At 43.8% G+C, this 21,488-nt stretch overlaps 1 protein-coding gene across 3 annotated transcripts in view; it reads left to right on the plus strand.

Annotated features, from left to right (window-relative positions):
- LOC145352796 (formin-like) overlaps positions 1–21,488 on the plus strand; it is a 250,617-nt gene that overhangs the window by 113,992 nt on the left and 115,137 nt on the right. For all 3 annotated transcript variants that reach the window (XM_080203148.1, XM_080203149.1, XM_080203150.1), the window contains one exon: positions 19,376–19,463. In XM_080203148.1, the coding sequence (XP_080059274.1) occupies positions 19,376–19,463 (88 nt within the window). The remainder of the gene's footprint in view (positions 1–19,375; positions 19,464–21,488) is intronic.

The following is a 21,488-nucleotide window of genomic DNA, read 5'->3' on the forward strand; positions in this document are numbered from 1 at the left end:
TTTAACAGATGTAACCAATCCAGAGCAAAGGTTTTAAATTTGATCAAGATGAAGCTTATTGTCTGATCTTGGACAGTGGTGCTATGACTAAGTCAGTTTATTTTTAACCCACGCGCAGAGTACTGGGGATAAAAATTTCAAGGATCTGACAAAGCATGGATGGAGTGGGAATTCTGCCATTGTGACCTGCAGATGGCCCTGTCTACAAGGTCATTTAAATATCCGGGGCTGGCGCCTACAATTTTGATCCCGCCAGAGGCCTAGCGTGGCTTATAAAAGAGCTGCAAATCGGAATGGCTGAGATCAAAGGTAGCAAAATGTGTGGGTTAGGTTAATTGGCCGTGTTAAATTGCCCCTTAGCGTCAGTGGGATTAGCGGGTTAATTATGTGGGGTTATGGGCATAGGGCCTGGGTGGGATTGTGGTCAGTACAGACACGACGGGCTGAATGGCCTCCTGCTGCACTGTTGGGATTCTAAATTCTAAAAACCAGAACTTTCCAGTCATTCCCACCAGAGATCTGCTGGTCTCGCCCCTCCCCACCATTGTGCATGTTTCCCAGCAGCCCGGGGGAGGGGGGGTTTGGGATGGGGGGAGGCTGTCGGGAGGGAGCAGGGAGCATTCAAAGGGCAATCTTGCTGAGAATGGCGAGACCAGAAGATCCCACTGCCCGCCAATGGCGGGCCACCTCCCTGTCCAGCTCCTTGGAACACGCCGCTGTAAGAAACACATAGTTAAGGTGGTCAGTTCCTCTGGAATTCACCTCTTTGGTTTGTGGTTATTTCTGAAGTCTTCATGTAGGTTTACTCGATACCAGCAATGCAGAGTTCACAGGGGCAGTTGTGCCAATCCCCAGTGGGCATCCCCTTGTATGCCAACGTCCTTAAAGGGGAGGAGCACCACAGGTGACTCAAGCTGTGTTTAATGCAAGATACATGCACAATTAGGGGTGGCGCGGTGGCACAGTGATTAGCACTGCTGCCCCACAGCGCCAGGGACTGGGGTTCGATTCCAGGCTTGGATCACTGGCTGTGCGGAGTTTGCACGTTCCTCCCATGTCTGTGTGGGTTTCCTCCCACAGTCTGAAAGATGTGCTGGTTCGGTGCATTGCCCATGCTAAATTCTCCCTCAGTGTTCCCGAACAGGTGCTGGAGTGTGGCGACTAGAGGATTTTCACAATAACTTCATTGCAGTGTTAATGTAAACTTACTTGTGACATTAGTAAATAAACAAACAAACATTGCATCAACAAGTCTATCTTTATACCATTCTCTCAACCCTAAAGTAAGGGATGCTCCTTCGAACCATTAATTCTTTTACAACAGGGCAGAAAGCAGTCCTCTCCGTCCTTGCATAATCACCCGATCATCACCACATATCGAGGATGTGAGCGGAAAATCAGCGCATCCTTTTCTATCCAATTCTAACCTGCATTAGCAGCATCTGAGTGTTTATTCTGTTTTACAACCAGGCTACTCCTTTCCCCCAGCTAATCTATGTTTATGATTATGCTTTCTGAAACCATGAAGGTGGAATGGGGTTAAGTGTTGATCCTTTGCATATTAGTGCTATCAAAGCTAAAGTGGCCTTTGACTACAAAGAACAAAGAACAAAAACAGCCCAGGAAACAGGCCCTTCGGCCCAACACCACCAGTCCCCCTCTCCACCCACGACCCTTGTCTAATGTTTTATGGCCGTCCAGATTGAGGGAAACTGATTTAGGGACAATTTATTCCTTCCAATCAGCCTAACAGCACATCTTTGGTGTGTGGGAGGAAACCGGAGCACCCAGAGAAAACCCACGCAAGCACGGGGAGAATGCGCAAACTCCCACAGACACCGGCCCAAATCCATGTGTCTGCACAGCAATCAGCGATAGTCACTGAGCTGTCGTGTTGCCCAGTATCTGGTCCGGTTTAGGCACACACTAACAACATGAAGCACTAGGCCAATCTCGAACAACCAAGAGCAGCCCCAGTACGACCCATCGTGTGTATGCCCCTCGTTGGACATGAGGCGGACCGACTTAAAACCTGTGAATGAAAAGAGAAGAAACTAAAGGCAGCTTGTTACTCACAGGAAGCATTACTAGCTGCCTCTCTGTGTCAGTTGTTGGGCAGGCTGGTTTATCCCTTCTCCTTCCACCCCTCTGGTGCTTTGAGGAGATGTTCTTTGTATTGTTGCCCCAGTGATGGTGGTGTCATTACAATATTATGCTTGGCCCTAATTCGGTGGCCCATTGTGAACAGGTTGGCTAGTGTTATATATTTAAGCAGTTGCATGATTGCTTTAAGCACAGGTCACATGAGTTGATGGTGATGTCATTGGGGTGTTTCAGAGGCTTTTAGTTTCAGTTTGTCCTCTGCGTCGAGAACATCCCTTTCAATAAACCTTGTTGCTGGTATTTTGAATTGACGCGTGCAAACCACATCTTTTCCTTCTGTTTAAAACCCACAACCGCTAACATAGTTTGGATATGACAGCTAGTCTGAGGACTGCTGTCACACCACTGGGGTGGGGGGGGTGGCGGTGGTCAGTGAAGAGGAAGATGGAGCATTGTGAAGTAACTACAAGTTGTCATTGGGTTACTCCTTTATCTCTTCCTGTAAATGATCTGGAAAAGATTATCCTCCCAGCTCCTCTCAGCCATCTATATCCTTCTGATAAGAACATAAGAAATGCCTATCCCAACACCGTGCTGTAGTTAAGCTGCAGGATAGGAAAGTAGAAAGTAAGAATTGTGAGCAATATCCTTCCTAATCTGTCACACTTGCTATCCCCCATGCAAGAATTGAATGTAGAGCCACCCCAAGTTCCATGGTCTCTCCTTGAAGGAGAGAATGGGTAAAAGGTAGCTTGCCTCGTGGCAGAATGGTGAACACCTCCTCGGGGCGCATCTTTTTTTGCTTACCGCACTTTTACTTGTTTTCAGTCTGCATCACCAACAATAGGGAATAGAGTACAAGAGCAAAGTAGTTACTTTCAAATTGTATAAAACACTCGTTCAGCCTCAGTTGGAGTGTTGCGTGCAGTTCTGGGAGCTGCACTTGGAAAGGATGTGAAGGCATTAGAGAGAGTGCAGAAAACATCCACAAGAATAGTTCCAGGAATAAGGATGTAATGATGATAGATTGGAGAAGTTGGGATTGTTTTCTTTGGAGAGAAGAGAATGATGTGAGGAAATTTGTTGGACTGATTTAAAATCATGTGGGATTTGGATAGAGTAGATAGTGAAAAACTGTTCCCACTCGCAAAGGAACCAAAATTTAAAATAATTGGCAAAAAGAAGTAAATGCAATATGAGAACAAACTTTTTCACACAGCGAGGGTTAAGGTCTCCAATGTGCTGCCTGGGGGTGTGATGGAGACTGGTTCCATAAAGGAATTAGACTCTGATCTGAAATGGATGTGCAGGAATATGGTTCAAAGACGGGGGAATGACACCAAGTGAATTGCTCATTTGGATGGCCAGTGGAGACGCAATGGGCTGAATGGCCTCCTGCACTCTAACAATCCTGCAAACTCTTTTACTGTTTAATCTCTCATGTCTCTAACCCAATCGCAGAGTGTACTTTATGTTCTTTTCCAGCTGTGACCCACTTGCACCTGTTAGATTTTTAATCTTTTTAATTCCTGATGACAGGTATTGAATAGGAAACGTTTATCATAGAATAGAATCATAGAGCCCCTACAGGGCAGAAGGAGACCATCCGGCCCATCGTGTCTGTACCGACCACAATCCCATCCAGGCCCCACTCCCATAACCCTTCATATTTACTCTACTAATCCCCCTGATACTAGGGTTAATTCAGCAAGGCCAATCAACCTAACCTGCCTGCCTTTCGGACTGTGGGAGGAAACCGGAACACCCGGAGGAAACCCACGCAGACATGGGGAGAATGCGCAAACTCTGCACAGACAGTGACTCGAGGTCAGAATTGAACCCAGGTTAACTCTGCTTCCTGCGCTGCAGATATCACCAGATCTGCCGAGTTTTGCCAGCATTTTCTGTTTTCAATTCAAATCGGGTTTCTGTATTCATGTTTACACTTCAAGAGTTTCCATAGAAGTAATTGCTGTGAAGCAAGTTGAGGGATTGCGGAGCAGGGTGCCACATTACAGCTGCCCGTAGCCAGAATGTGGTGTGGAGTTTTACATATAGAAGTTTTGCTTTAAGAGGTTAAAAAGATATGCTGATAGCCAGTGCAGAAAGGAACAAGAAGCGTGCCCAGTGTGTTATCCTGCCAACTGCAAAGTATTTGACTGTGCCCTGACCCTCATATATTCTGACTAATTCAAAACCAAGGTCTACTTTTTATTAAGTCTGCATATCTCACAGAATAGTGTCCAAACAGTTTCACAAGTTTAATTGGCAAACCCGAATTATGTTCCCTGTTGACTACATGTAAATATGATCAAAATGATTTCCGTGCAACTATTTGTGACCAGTTTTACATGCCATATTACATGTTATAAATCTATAAAGAATTCCAAGTATATCATTAAAAACGAATCACAATTTTATAGCACGTTCTGATTTTAAAAGCAAGATTTTCACTTAATTTACGTGTCACCAGACACTGCCAACCAGCTTACTGTATTTGAATGGCTCGCATTGTTTTGGCATCGATCCAGAATTCTTAATTAACATTGCACCGGTGATTAGATGTCACCTGTCAGTGGTACTTTTGGTGTTTGTAGTGTAGTCTGGTTGCTGAAGTATGTGATTCTTATCTCAGCCTGTCTCATGGTGCCAGTACAATCTCCCGGCAACTTCATGGGATCAATCTTGGTGGGTTCTGTACAGACACGTTCCAAATTTCTGACCATTGCTTTGCTATTGTTCCATGCCTGAATTACATTATCTGATTCCGAAACTCGGAATCCTGCTGATTTTTCTTAATAGAAACATAGGAGGTAGGAGCAGGAGGAGGTCATTTGTTCCTTCATTACGATCATGACTGATCATCCAACTCAACAGCCTAATCCCGTTTCTTCCCCATAACCTTTGATGCCATTTGCCTCCAAGTGCTAGTTCCAGCCGGCTCTGGAATACATTCAATGATTTGTCATTAAGTCCTTCCTGTAGTAATGAGAGCTTCATTGCAACATGGAATATTGTCGTTTTAATGATATCATGTGGCTTTTGAAGAACAGCGGGTTAACCAGTGTGGAATCCTGACTGATTCAGGCAATTTAGACAACAGTGTACGCTATCGCAGTTCAAAACTAAAATTTAAAAGTTTATTTATTAGTGTCACAAGTAGGCTTCTATTCACACTGCAATGAAGTTATCGTGAAAATCCCCTAGTCGCCACACTCCGGCACCTGTTCGGGTACACTGAGACCAATGCACCTAACCAGTGCATCTTTTGAACTGTGAGAGGAAACTGGAGCACCTGGAGGAAATCCAGACATGGGGAGAGCGTACAAAACTCCTCACAGACAGTGAAGGGCAGTTCAAAGGTGGTTTCATGAAGGGCAGGTCATGTTTGACTAATTTGGTGGAATTCTTTGAGAACATTACATGTGCAGTAGACAATGGGAACCTGTGGGTGTGGTATATCTGGATTTCCAGAAGGCATTTGACAAGATGTCACACCAAAGACTGCTGCAAAAGATAAAGGTGCCCGGTGTTACGGGTAATGTATTAACAAGGATAGAGGATTGGTTAACTAACAAAAAGCAAAAGGTGAAGGTAAATGGGTGTTTTTCTGGTTAGCGATCAGTGACATGGGGTGTGCCTCAGGGATCAGTGTTGGGACCATAATTGTTTACAATTTACGTAGATGATTTGGAGTTGGGGGCCAAGTGTAGTGTGTCAAAATTCACAGATGGCACTAAGATGAGTGGCAGAGCAAAGTGTGCAGAGGATGCTGAAAGCCTGCTAAAGGATATAGATAGTCTCAGTGAGTGGGTGAAGGTCTGCCAGATGGAGTGCAATGTTGGTAAATGTGAGGTCATCCAGTTTGGTAGGAATAACAGCAAAATGGACTATTATTTAAATAGTAAAAAATTGCAGCATGCTGCTGTACAGAGGGACCTGGGTGTCCTTGTGCAAGAACCACAAGGAATTGGTTTCCAAGTGCAGCAGTTAAGTAAGAAGGCAAATGGAATTTTGTCCTTTATTGCTAGAGGAATGGTTTTTAAAACAGTGAGGTTATGTTACAGCTGTATAAGATGCTGGTGAGGCCACACCTGGAGTACTGTGTACAGTTTTGGTCTCCTTACGAGAAAGGATATACTGGCACTGGAGAAGGTGCAGAGGAGAATCACTAGGTTGATTCCACTGTTAAGAGGGTTGGCTTATGAGGAGAGACTGAATAGACTAAATTCAGTAGAATTTAGGGGAGATCTTTTAGAAGTATATAAGATTATGAAGGGAATAGATGAGATAGAAGCAGGGAAGTTGTTTCCACTGGCGGGTGAAACTAAAACTAGGGGGCGTGGCCTCAAAATAAGGGGGACCAGCTTTAGGATTAAGTTGAGGAGGAACTTCTTCATACAAAGGGTTGTGAGTCTGTGGAATTCCCTGCCCAGTGAAGCAGTTGAGGCTACCTCATTGAATGTTTTTAAGGCAAGGATAGATAAGTTTTTGAACAGTAAAGGAATTAAGGGTTATGGTGAGTGAGCGGGTAAGTGGAGTTGAGTCCACAAAAATATCAGCCATGATCTTATTGAATGGCGGAACAGGCCCGAGGGGCCAGATGGCCTTCTCCTGCTCCTAGTTCTTATGTTCTTTTGACCCAAGCCGGGAATCGAACCTGGGTCCCTGTGACGCATCTGTGCTGTCCCTGCATGAAGAGATGGGCTGATTGGTTGGCAAGTATCCTTTGATTGGTAGATGTGTTCCCATGGATTAACAATGTGTTCACTTGCCAGCCAATCATCACTGTCTTCTCACACAGTATAAAGTTCTTTCCCCCGATATTGGCATTCTTACTGACAAGTACAGGATGAAAGGCTGTGGCGTGTCTTTTTTCAGCAATACTCAGAAGTTCTGTGCTATCAAACATCATTTAATAGATGTTTTTCTGGAATATACAGCCTTTTAAAGTACTTTTAAGGACTGTGTGCCCAGCAGTAGAAAGAGAAAGAGAGGTAATGCCGTATTGAATACAGACTGCTGAAGTCATGTGCCCTCCATATATCTCTTCTCAGATGTGCTGTCCAGTAAGAATCCTGAGAAAAGAAATTATGGAATTATAGAAATTGCTACATTGCAGAAGGAGGCCATTCAGCTCATTGAGTCTGCACCGACAACAATCCCACCCAGGCCCTATCCCTGTAACCTACATATTTACCCCACTGATCCCTCTATCCTACACATCCAGGGACACAAAGGGGCAATTTAATGTTATCAATGCACCTAACCCGCACATTTTTTGACTGTGGGAGGAAACTTATTCAGACATGGCGAGAAAGTGCAAACTCCACACAGACAGTGACCCAAGCTGGGAATTGAACATGCATGCATGTGTATGCACATGTGTCTGTATGTATGTGTGTGTATGTGTGTGTGTGTGCATGTGCACATGCATATATAGGTGTGTGTTTGTGCATGCATGTGTGTATGTGCATGTGTGTGGAAAGAGGTGGAAAGACTCTTCCCGCTCAGAAAGGACAGTAGGACTAGGGGGCACAGCCTCAAGATAAAGGGGGGGGCGGTTTAGAACGGAGTTGAGGAAGAACTTCTTCATTCAAAGGGTGGTGAATCTCTGGAATTCTCTGCCCGTTGAAGTGGTGGAGGCTGCCTCGCTAAATATTTTTAAGACGCGGGTTGATGGGTTTTTGATAAGCGAGGGGATTAAGGGTTATGGGGAGAGGGCGGGAATGTGGAACTGAGCCACGACAGATCAGCCATGATCTTATTGAATGGCGGGGCAGGCTCGAAGGGCTAGATGGCCTACTCCTGCTCCTATTTCTTATGTTCTTATGTGTGTGCATGCAGACGTGTGTATATGTGTGTGTGTCTGGTGGTGTGTGTGTGTGTGTGTATTTTTCTGCCGCTCAGGTGAATGTGTGTGACATGTGAAATGTAATTGCAATTGACCTAGTTTTTTTTACTTTGCGAAGTAGTTTCAATTCACTCATCTTGTTCTTCATCTTTAATGAACCAAAGAAAACCTGTGTGACTAACTTTGCAATCTGAAAGTATAAATTGTGAGACTTTTACAGAATTGCAAAACGCATCCTCTCTAAATTCATACATAAAAAAATCCCTGTCATGGTCAAGCCTGGAGTGGGGAGTAATCCCACCCTTCCTCATTTGGTCAGGACTAATTTGTGTCTGTAGACTCTACTGTAAGTAATATGTTGTAACTGAAACCGGGAAATATCACTGAACAGTCACTTGGTATTACAGAACGAGAATATTGTTGATAACAGAGAGATGGTGCCAAGGCTTTGCATCTTGAAATCATCAGGAGAAGCACAACAATGCCAAATTTCAAACAATCACAATTTATATTATAGGAGAAAAAAAAGTGCCAATTGGTTGGCAAGCCTGTTCTGATTGGCTGACAATTTGTCGTGGAGAAAGCAACAGAGCATTAAACCCCTCAAACTCCTTGAAGTTCAGAAAAAGTGTAAGACTTACGCCTGTCCCCTCTATTTGAGGAAACTGGATCCCTGTATATGAATGTATGTTGCTTCTAGCAAGAATAAGTAAGCCAAGTTAGGAGCACAACTGATTATCTTAAATTGGTTGTTCATTGGATGTGATTCCGCAATTGGCTAGCACTTACTGAATAATCCCGAGTGTGCTAACAGCTACACTAACAACTGATTTAAGATTATCAACTGAGCTCGTCCTGCAGCTGAGAAGAATGAGGGAATAAAAGGGATAATTTTAACATCAAATCAGGGACAGCGAGGGAAATAGCAATTTAGTGAAGAGAATTGGAGAGAATAGGAAGGAGACATAAACTATCTCCCTGAAATATTCAAAACCTGAAGAAATGAAACTCAACACTTGCAATATTTTTTGGTAACAGAAAGATTGATTGCTTGCAACTTACAAATGTCATGTTGTCGAAGCTTTTCATTTGGCACTCATCAGATCAGATGCAAGAATACAATATTTTAAAGGATCAACAATTTACATATGAGTAAAAGTGCTAATTGGCTGGCAAGTTGACTCTGACAGGTTGAGACGTTACCATATCAATGAAAAACTCAGAACGTATAGGCCAGAATTCTCCAACTTTACCTGAGGTTGGGATTCTAAGGTCTTGATGCAGTGAATGGAGGTTTGGCTGAGTTCCAAATTCTCCGTTCTCACTGGCAGGGTGGTGATGTGTACAACACTGGAGAATTCCGGCCATCATGTTTAATGGATGATAATATTCTGCAATCAACCAGTATTTGCTAATCAATATGCTAAGAATTCCACTCTCTCTCTCCAAGTAGAGTTTATTTATTAGTGTCACAAGTAGGCTTACTTTAGCGCTGCACTAAAACTACTTTGAAAATCCCCTAGTCGCCACACTCCAGTGCCTGTTCGGGTACACTGAGGGAGAATTTGGCATAACCAATGCACTTAACCAGTGCTGTGCCCGAACAGGCACCGGAGTGTGGCAACTAGAGGATTTTCACAGTAACTTCATTGCAGTGTTAATGTAAGCTTGCTTGTGACACTAATAAATAAATTTTACTTTTACTTTAAAACGGGGAGGCTGAGGACAAGGTGCAGTTTTTGTGAAGTTAATATCAGTGCAATCTTTGGATATTAACGTTTAGCTGGTCCTGGCCTGAAGCTGTGTGCCCTTTATCCGTTAATAATAACACCACGCTGATTGGCTTGGTATTATTTTTACAGCCAATTCTGATGCAATGAATTCAAAACTCATTTGGGGATTTTCATCAATGAAAAGCAAGTTAATTGTTTGTCATCTTCCTTTTAAAATTGAGGATGTTAATTTTGGTGTTGAAAAACTGTTTGCCGGTACTGTTCGCATTTCGAGTTAAAACCCTGAGTTCTGCTTAATGCAAATAGGCTTTTTCAGGACAAAAAGTAGTGCTCTGGGGCTCACTGAAATCCAAACAACTCCGAAATGAATCACAGCCTTGTCAAACAAGTGTGTCAGCTTAGGATAAAAATGAGTCCAATGGAGCAATAACAAACCAAAAAAAGCCTGATTTGGCAATAAGTGACTCATGTTAAAAATCAATCGATGTGGACGCATGAACCTTTCACGTACACAGGAGAAATTCAGAGATTTATCCTCTGGATCTGAGTTTCCTTTGGGTCTGAGTTTCCCTAGTCATTCAATGGACATCCTCTAAGCTATTCTATCGTCACGAATGCAGCAACTCACTAAGCAGGTGGGGCCGTGTGAGATCTGTCCCCATGTGTGGAGGTCAACATGTCCATTGAGATGAAACCTCATTATTGAGTGTAAGTGAGCCCCACCAAATGAAGAAAAAGGATTCATTTCTTAACAAAAGAAAGTATGTCTTGACCTTCTGTTTACCTAAGGAAAGATGTGCTGGCCTTGGAAAGGGTCCAGAGGAAGCAGGGGGGCTGCAGAAGGACTTGGACAGGTTAGGAGAGTGGGCAGAGAAGTGGAAGATGGAATACAATGTGGAAAACTGTGAGGTTATGCACTTTGGAAGGAGGAATGGAAGCATAGGCTATTTTCTAAGTGGGGAACTGCTTACAAAATCAGAAATACAAAGAGATATGGGAGACAATGTTCAAGATTCTCTTAAGATTAACGTGCAGGACCAGTCAGCAGTTAGGAAGGCAAATGCAGTATTAGCATTCAGATCGTGAGGGCTAGAGTACAAGAGCAGGGATGTATTTCTGAGGCTGTATAAGCCTCCGGTCAGACCCCATTTGGAATATTGTGAGCATTTTTGGACTCTATATCTAAGGAAGGATGTGCTGGCCTTGGAAAGGGTCCAGAGAAGGTTTCCAAGAATGATCCCTGGAATAAAGAGCTTGTCATATGAGGAACGGTTGAGGACTCTGGGTCTATACTCATTGGAGTTTAGAAGGATGAGGGGGGATCTTATTGAAACTTGCAGGATACTGCAAGGCCTGGATAGAGTGGATGTGGAGAGAATGTTTCCACTTGTAGGAAAAACTAAAACCAGAGGGCACAACCTCAGACTAAAAGGATAATCCTTTAGAACAGAGATCAGAAGGAATTTCTTCAGTCAGAGAGTGATGAATCTGTGGAACTTTTTGCCACAAAAGGCTGTGGAGGCCAGGTCATTGAGTGTCTTTAATACAGAAATAGATAGGTTCTTGATTAATAAGGGGATCAGGGGTCATTGGGAAAAGACAGGATGAATGGCGGAGCAGACTCGATTGGCCGAGTGTCCTAATTCTGCTCCTATGTCTTATGGTCTTATGATTAAGATGATGAATGGGGAACAGGGATGGTTCCCTCGTGCTACCTTCTCCCACCCCCACTTTCACCTCTGATGGAAAGCTGATACCCAACATTCCAGAAGAGTGAGGTTGCCAAGTGTCCGAGATGTAGGATACCAATAGCCTGTGCAAGTAAGTTGTCCCCTGCACTTCATCCATAGTCCGACTCTCATGCAGTCTGGAATGCAGGGTGGAATTCTCCAACCAGGCTAGTCTAAAAGCTGGAAATCTCCCCCCCGCCACCGACTGTCAATGGGGTTTCATTTTGTCCGCAACCCGCTCGCTAAAATTCCAGGGTGGGAGAATTCTGGTGAGAGTGAGCCACCAGACACAATTTTAACCTCACAGGCAGGGTCCTGGGGTCACAGATATTTAATTATTTTTAGTGCCAAGAGTGTGATAATTAAATTAAAAATGATCATTTGCACATGGATATTGTGGGGAGGCAGTGGCATAGCGCTGTGGCCAATGGATCAGGAACCCAAGGATAATGTTCTGGGGACCCAGTTCAAATCCCACCATGCTAGATGGTGAAATTTAAATCCAATGAGATCTGCAACTATAAGTCTAATTACCATAAGACATAGGAGCAGAATTAGGCCACTCGGCTCATCGAGTCTGCTCTGCCACTCAATCATGACTGATATTGTTCTTATCCCCATTGTCCTGCCTTTTCCCCATAACCCCTGATCCCCTTATTAATCAGGAACCTATCTATCTCAGTCTTAAAGACACTCAATTATGACCATGAGGCCATTGTTGTAAAAACTCATCTGGTTCACTAATGCCCTTTTTGGGAAAGAAATTTGCTATCCATACCTGTTTTGGCCTACATGTGACTCTAGACCCATAGCAAGGTGGTTGACTCTGAAATGCCCTCTGAAATGGCTCAGCAAGCCATTCTGTTAAGGGACGGACAATAGCTGCTGGTCAACCCAGTGGAACCCACATCCCATGAATGAAATAACAAAAATACACAATGTTAATGGCTTTCAAAGCACTTTTAAAATTTGTGGAATTGCTGAATTATTTCGGGCAAAATTCATATGAGTTTGTTTAGAACATAGAAGAGAGCAAAGGGCCTGCTTAGTACAGTCCAGGCCCTTCGGCCCTCGATGTTGCGCCGACCAGTGGAACCAATCTAATGACCCTCTAACCTAAACTATTTGGATGGGGCTGTGTTTTATATTGAGCAATCGCAATAGCTTATATTCAACCATCATGGGTAAATGGTTATAATGATAGGCTGACTTTAGATTCTTGGCACATATCTATCTGTTCTTAATGGTTCTAAAGCATTATTGTTCACAGCGCACCCTGTTTAATTATAAAAGCATTAACTAATCTGTGGTGGTGTATCCATAATACTGTTTGCAAAATTAACAAATGATATCTCATGTTACATACCTCTCTCCATTATTTCAAACTGGTATCAGCCTGTTAAATGGATCCATGTCTCTGCTGCAATTGGGAGCAGGGGAATCACACACACTAAACTCTTGCCAACTAATATTGCCACAAATAACGGGTGTGTTATGGTGTGGCGTAACTTAGAGTGGTTTAATATTCTTCTCCTATTGTACAACATACTTAATTACATTTAATAACCTCAATTCAGCTCAGAAAATCCTTTAATTTAGGTGCTAACTGAAAAGAGGCATGCAAACATGGGCATATAGTAGAGAAATAATTATAGTATGTAGTGAAAGTATTTATACACATACATTCAGAAACAGCTAGCAGCATTTAAACATTTTGAATCCCTGTGGGAATCTTGAGGAAGTGGTTTGTATTTTTTTTTGAGTTATGGAAATCATATTTTCTGGCGGGTTGCAGAGTTTGTAAATAGAAAGGTTCCAAGGTTAAAAACTAAATATATAACTGCTTCATTTATTAACACATGAATGTAAATCCAGAATTGTCGCAGTTTAATGTATGCAACAAAAATTACAAGTTACCAGTCGTACTTGATTGTCACATCAAAGGCATTAAAGGTAATATCTGCTCTTTTGCTTTGAAACAGTTTAACCATAATTAATAACACATGCTTTTATTTGAGGTCTAATGTAAAATGCTGCTCTTTTGAGGGGTTATTTTAAAAGGTTAGTTTAGCAGAACAAAATAGGGAAGCTGTACATGTCGCCACATTTTTGATTTGGATCATAGATAGGAGCCTGTGCTTATTCTGCATGCTTTGAAGAGGTATTATGAAGCAGAGTTTAATGCTTTTTGCAGAACCATGTTCAGTACGGGAAGTGAGACCGAATGAAAAACCACATGAAAAGTATAGTATTTGACATTTGTTCTTAAGCTTCGTGTTTCCAAGATTTATTGAGCAAAGAAAATAAAAAATGCTCGATACGTGGAACAGAATAGTAACAGGAAAATGCTCAATTCAACAAATTAGTAAAGGCAAGTATCTTTGCATTGTAATGTTTAAGTTTTAGCTGTTTTCACTTGTTAATTAATTTAATGTTATCATGTTGCATTGATGGCTATGTTTTAAAACTGACAATAGTTAAAAAAAGTTTATTTATTTATTAGTCACAAGTAGGCACACACCCAACAGCCCAAAAGATGTGCGGGTTAGGTTGATTGGCCGTGCAAAATTGACCCTAGTGTCAGGGGAATTAGCAGGGTAAATATGTGGGGTTACAGGAATAGGGGCTGGGTGGGATTGTGGTCCGTACAGACTCGAGGGGCCAAATGGCCTCCTTCTGTCCTGTGGGATTCAATGTTTAACACTGCAATGAAATCATCATAGAAATTATCATAGAAACCCTACAGCACGTAAAGAGGCCATTCAGCCCATCAAGTCTGCACCAACCACAATCCCACCCAGGCCCTACCCCCATATCCCTACATATTTACCCACTAATCCCTCTAACCTACGCATCTCAGGACACTAAGGGGAATTTTTTTAGCATGGCCAATCAACCTAACCTGCACATCTTTGGACTGTGGGAGGAAACCGGAGCACCCAAAGGAAACCCACACAGACATGAGGAGAATGTGCAAACTCTATACAGACAGTGACCCAAGTCAGGAATCGAACCCAGGTCCCTGGAGCTGCGAAGCAGCAGTGCTAACCACTGAGCTACCGTGTCGCCCAGAAGTTACCTTGAAAATCACCTAGCCGCCACACTCCGGCGCCTGTTTAGCTACACTGAGGGAGAATTTAGCATGGCCAATGCACCCTAACCAGCACGTCTTTTGGACTGTGGGAGGAAACCGGAGCACCCGGAGGAAACCCAGGCAGACTCTGTGTGGAGTTTGCACATTCTCCTCGTGTCTGCGTGGGTTTCCTCCGGGTGCTCCGGTTTCCTCCCACAGTCCAAAGATGTGCAGATTAGGTTGATTGGCCGTGCTAAAAAAAATTGCCCTTAGCGTCCTGAGATGTGTAGGTTAGAGGGATTAGTGGGTAAATATGTAGGGATACGGGGGGCAGTTCCTGGGTGGGATTGTGGTCGGTCCAGACTTGATGGGCCGAATGGCCTCTCTCTGCACTGTAGGGATTCGATCAATGTCTTCTGTCTATCAAAAACACGGGGAGAACGTGCAGAATTGATGACCCAAGCAGAGAATCGAACCTGGGACCCTGACACTGGGAGGCAGCAGTGCTAACCACTGTGCAAACCCGCATAACAATGTGTAAAATTTCCTTTACTCGTAATATACTTTGGATTGTGACAGTGATAACAGTTGTCTGAAATATTTGTCGGAAATAACTCCACATGTTTACAAATGACCTCTTCCAGTTTAAGGCTTTTTGATTCTTTCAATGTGATTTTCTATCAAATGTCCAGATTAGGCTGCTGCAGTGAAAAAGACCAGACCATTTCTTTCTTTCATTATTACCAGTTCCACTTCAATCCATCATTGGAAGAAAACTACCTAACTTGTGTTACAATGAGTACAGCTTGTTTTCACATCAATTATATCAGTGTAATATCTTGGCCTCAAATAAGGCATGTCTAATAGGGATCACAGCAACCTAGGCATCTGCCCCAGAGTGAGGTCAATTTGGAAGTATGTGAAAGGTGTAATGTATTGCACTATGAAGTAGGAAAGTTCAGCAGGTAACTGTTTTAAATGGGTTAAAGCAAAACTTAGGAGCAAAGGTACCAGATAAAATTTGGCTTAAAGGCTCATTTATTTGTGTCACGTTAACACTGCAATGAAGTTACTGTGAAAATCCCCTGGTTGCCACAATCCAGCATCTGTTCAGGTACACTAAGGGGCAGTTTAGCATGGCCAATCAACCTAACCTGCATGTCTTTAGAGTGTAAAAGAAAATAGGAGCGCCCGGAGGAAACCTACACAGTGTGAAAATTTATGTATTAGCATCTCAAGTAATTTTACACTAACACTGCAATGAAGTTACTGTGAAAATCCCCTAATCGTCACACTCGGGGTGCTGTTCGGGTATATTAAGCAATTTAGCATGGCCACTGCACCTACATTTTTTGGACTGTGGGAGGAAACTGGAGCACCTGAAGGAAACCCACACAGACACAGGGAGAACGTGCATACTCCGCATAGACGGTGAGCCAAACCAGGAATCGAACTGGGGTTCCTGCTGCTGCGAGGCACCGTGCTGTCCGAAATGCGTTTGTTGAAATCTGCAATGACAGAAGATATAGTTCTCAGTTTTGCTTTTCAGTTTTGCTCGTCATTTTCTTATGTCCTTTGAAGTAAGATTTTTACTTTTGGCAGTGTTATTTCAGTTGAGTGCACTGTGGCTTGTTGTCAAGTCCATGGATTTGTTCAGAATTGATCTCTTTGAGAAATGCAGAGTTTTATTCTAGAATGGCCAAAGTTATTCTGAGACCAGTTCCTTCGATGAAGTTAACTGGGTCAATATTAAACACAGGAAATGTCGGGAGAACACAGTGGATTTGCCAGTCCAAGAAAGGTTCTTCACCCAGATGTGCTGATGCTGATGATCCAGTTGTGTAATTTCAGCGAAACTATGAAAAAATTTGAAATGTTAAGAAATATAGGATGAGCAGAAGGAAAATTTTGATTTGATTTTGATTTATTATTCAGGGGATTTTTCACAGTAACTTCATTACAGCGTTAATGTAAGCCTACTTGTGACACTAATAAATAGTAAAAAAATACTATTGTTGTCACATGTATCAGTATACAGTGAAAATTATTGTATCTTGCACACTATACAGACAATGCATACCTCACGCAATGAAGGAGAGAGTGCAGAATATGGCATTGCAGTCACAGCTAGGGTCTAGCAAAAGATCAACTTAATATACAATAGGTCCACTCAAAAGCCTGAAGGCAGCAGGGAAGAAGCTGTTCTTGAGTCAGTTCGTACATGATCTCAGACGATTGTAGCTTTTTCCTGATGGAAGAAGGTGGAAGAGGGCGTGTCTGGGGTGTGGGGATTATGCCGACTGCTTTGCCCAGGCAGCGAGAAATGTAGACGGAGTTAATGGATGGAAAGCTGGTTTGCGTGATGGACTGGACTACATTCACAACACTTTGTAGTTTCTTGCGGTCTTGGGCAGAGCAGGAGCCATACCAAGTCCTTATACAATCAGAAAGGGTGCTTTCTATGGTGCATCTGTAATGATGAGAGATCAGCACGGCCAAAAGATTGAAAAAGAATTAATCATCAAAGTAAAGGATTTTTATCAACACATAAATTGATAAAGTGGCCAAGATTGTTGGTATCAGTCCGTGTATAGAGAAACCATTTGGAGTGAAAAATGGCAGTGATAGTTAATACGCACCTTCCATCAGGCATTGCAGAGCTAGGAGGAATACAAATGTGGGGGAATTCCAAATTTAAAACACTGTTACTTGAGTTAAGCATTCAAAACAAAACTGCCATTAGTAAGTTAATGTGAGTGAAATAAACACAGCCACAAGGCCTGGCTCGGTTGATTCTTTTACTGAGAACTTTTAATTTTTCTTCCAACTCCACAATCCACTTTGGAAAAGTTGCTGTGACTAACCCAAGGCTTTGTCGAGTGGAGTTTTCTCAGAAAAATTCCAAGTGCCGAACAGGCTAGAAGAGAGGTGGTTTTCTTGGTGAGGCACGTGATGGCAATTTACGGCACTCTGTGAAATACAGAAGCCCTAATGTAAAACTTGCCCACAGGGGCAGAAACGGAGTCTCAGCTCGCTGGTAAGCCCATTGCTGAGTTCTCAGGGCGCCATTGTGCAGGCTGGGCGTGAGGCTGATTTTGCCGGCAGAATGGGGCTGGCAAGATTGCAAGAGGTGACAAGTCAGGCGCAAACCCGATTTTTCACGTCTCGCCCTATCTTACCAGCTCGACACATCCGTCAATAGGTTAGATCCCGCTCCATAGCTTCTACTCATTATTCATAAGCTGTCTTCAACTCCTCAACCTCTTGTCTTTAGGTATCTTTAGCAAAATGTTTGGAGTGCTGTACTAAGGGTTTTTTTGGCGCCTGATCAGAACAGTCAGTTTTGCTGCCTCACCTGCTCTAACTTCTCCTGTTTCTTATCAAGAAAGATCCTTGCATCAGTTGTGTCTAATATAATTCCTTGATTCTTGAGGAGCGATTGAACAATGGTCTTCTTTAGATCTGATTTGTTTAACATGACAACTTATATAAAATGAGTAACATATGTCAGTAGTTGCAGTAGATTCTCATACTACCTGGTGGGCTATAATAGGGGATCGACTTTACATGTTTCTGCTGTGACACCTCATATGCTTGTGATACATTGATCTATCATTCATTCTGGAGTACTACTGTTAGCTGGCCAGCCATATCTATATGAACTGACTCAATGACAATACTCTGATAGGCAATGTTTCACCACTCAAATCCTTTAATCCTCAAATGAAGTACTTACAAACCACACAAACTGCATTTGAATGTTGAATCCAAGTTTACTAGTTTATATAGCTCTCTTTGTTACAAATCTCAAACCTAAATGTTCTTTTAAGGCATCCAACCTCCTCCCTGAACTATAAATATAATAAAAATGGATTCAACAGCTTGGGTTCACTGATCTCAATCTATCAATTTCACAATGTTTATCTACACAGGATAAAGAGGTTTCAAGTGCTTACTGTTTTGGTCGCCGATACTTAGAAGTGGCTTGACAATTTATTTACACTTTTATTGAATTTTAGTCAAACAGTTTTTATAAATGAATGACTTTTAAGAGGCTTTTTTTAATACATACTATTGTCATGACAGGATTCAATGTCTCTTTAAAGAGTGTAAAGTGGGTGAATAGATACCAAAGCACCATAGCTTGGCATGGAAGGTATTAAGGGCCATGGGGGTGAATGAAGGGGCATGGCTTGGCATGGGGACCACAGAGGGCAATGAGAGGTGGGTAGAGGGAAGGAGGTGGAGCCGTGGGAATGTTTGAGGGACAATTTGAGGATGCGGATCTGACAATCTTACTAGTTTTAGCAGAACAATGACCAAGGTGCTCAAAGTGAGCTTTCTGACAGACTGCCTTGCTACCCAGCAGCCCTTGCAGCTGTCTCCGAATGCTTTCCAGAGGCGAGCCCAATTCACATTAGCAATTCTCCCAAAGCGGGCATGCCAGGCTGACAAATTCCTGGAATTCCGCGACCTAGTTCAAAAGTGAAACCCCAGTCCGGCATATCCACAATCCTGCTGCTCGCTAGCCTACATGAAATTTATTGTGTTGGGAATCAGACATCTAAAATGTTTAAGTCCCGACCCTGCACCTTTGTCCAACACGACCTCTGGCCTCCATGCCTCTGATTTTGACCTGTTGTCGATCCCTTCTGACTGAACCCCAATCTTTGTCTCTGCACCTGTGATAGGATCTTTAATTACCTGGAGTCCACCCAGTGGAAGTTTACAACTAAACTGGGCGCTCCAGCTTTCCAGGGACTGTGTACAGGGAATAGACAACAAATACTGCCCTGCCTGCATGTACACCTTTCAAGAGCAGTTTTGTATTAAAGTTCTTCAGTGTCAAATATTTTTATCGAAGCTTCCATTTCAATTACAGATTGTCAAGTTATTGGATGGCAAACGCTCTCAGACAGTGGGAATCCTGATATCAAGTCTACATCTGGAGATGAAAGATATACGGCAAGGTATGCTTTAGACAAAATGTACAAACCTTCTTCATTTTGATTACTTGTGAATTAAAAATCCCAAGAATAATATTAATAAAGTGTTATTTGGTGCTTAGAGATGTGCTTGCTGAGTGCAGTAGAAGATAGAAGGGTGGCACAGCGGTACAGTGGTTAGAACTGCTGCCTCACAGCCGGGTTCGATTCCCGGCTTGGGTGACTGTCTGTGTGGAGTTTGCACATTCTCCCCGTATCTGTGTGTGTTTCCTCCAGGTGCTCTGGTTTCCTCCCGTACTCCAAAGATGTGCGGGTTAGATGGTTTGACCTTGCTAAATTGACCCTTAGTGTCAGGGGGACTAGCTGGGGTAAATGCTGGGCTATGGCAATAGGGCCTGGGTGGGACTGTGATCAGTGCAGACTCGATGGGCAGCAAGGTAGCACAGTGGTTAGCACTGCTGCTTCACAGGGTCAGGGACCCGGGTTCGATTCCCACCTTGGGTCACTGTCATTGTGAAATTTGCACATTCTCCCCATGTCTGTGTGAGATTCCTCCGGATGCCCCTGTTTCCTCCCACGTTCTGAAAGACATGCCGGGTGCATTGACCCAAACAGGTGCCGGAGTGTGGCAGCTAGGGGAATTCCACATTGTAGCTAATGTCAGCCTTACTTGTGACTAATAAATAAACTTTAGGATGGCCTCTTTCTGCACTGTAGGGAATCTGTGATACACTTTCCTTGTCTTCTGCTTTCCCCGGGTGAGATTTTCTGCCGTTCCCCTCAGCAGGATCTTCCCGTTCTGCTGACAGCAAGGCACCCTCCCCCACCCACCCCCCCCACTGGGGGTTATCAGCGGTATTGGATGCTAACAGCAGGAAAACCTATTGACAGTGACGGGACTGGAAAATACTGCCACCTGCCAATGACAGGACACTAAATCTTGCGAGTCTAAATGGATATTTCCTCTCAAACTCTCAAAAGAAATGACGAAGTGCCACTTTCCAGTGGGAATGCTGGTTGGGTTGGTGTGATTCTGATTTCAATCCTCCCCCACATGGTCACTCTTTTGGAAGGGAGGGGGTGGGTAAGAGGGGCCAGGCCTAACGACACCAGCATGATGTGTTCCTGAAAGATAAAAATGAGCACCCCCCCCCCCCCCACTTCAATGTTCTGCATTGGCAACCCCCTCATCCCCCAATACTATTATCAGTGGACCCTTCCTCACATGAGTGAAGGCACACCGAGGAGGTGCCAAAGACCCCCCCCTCCACCGCACCCTCCCCCCCGCCACCCCCCCAGGCCCTGCCCCTTCAGGCCTCACTTCTTCAGGGCCCTACCCTTTGGCACTGCCAAATTGACAGTGCCAGGGTGCCCACCCACTCAGCCACGTCCCTGACCAGCCAGGGGCTATAATAGCCTCCGAGCCCCCCACCCCCCTGGCATGGTCAGCCCGACTGGTCTCCATAGATGAAACAGTGATTCCTGCGCTGGCTTCACATTGGGCATGGTTTCCAGGAGCTGGATGGATCTGGCTTAAAGACCCTGCATATTTGAATGAAGTTTTAGGTAAGCTAATCTTTTACATCCCTGGCTGGGGGTGGGGAGAATCTTAAAATTAAATTCACCCCAGCGCATGGTCTCTCTTGCAAGAGTCTCCGGTCATTGTGGGACTTGCACATGTGTCGCAGGGTCGCAGATTCATCCCCATGAAGTATAAAGGCTACAACTGGGACCTTCTGACCCCGCTCACCACCGGGATCATCTGGTCCCACCAAAGTCATTGGATTTTTGGCTGGGCTGTCACAACCCCGGGCGGCACGGTGGCACAGTGGTGAGCACTGCTGCCTCACAGCGCCAGGGACCCAGGTTTGATTCCCGGCTTGGGTCGCTGTCTGTGTGGAGTTTGCACGTTCTCCCTGTGTCTGCAAGGGTCTCCTTTGGGTGCTCCGGTTTCCTCCTACACTCCAAAGATGTACGGGTTAGGTGGATTGTTCATGCTAAATTGCTCGTCAGTGTCAGGGGGATTGGCAGGGTGGATATGTGGGGTTA

This window comes from Carcharhinus amblyrhynchos, chromosome 14, assembly GCF_965287045.1.
Source record: "Carcharhinus amblyrhynchos chromosome 14, sCarAmb.v2.hapA, whole genome shotgun sequence".
Classification (NCBI taxonomy): domain Eukaryota; kingdom Metazoa; phylum Chordata; class Chondrichthyes; order Carcharhiniformes; family Carcharhinidae; genus Carcharhinus; species Carcharhinus amblyrhynchos.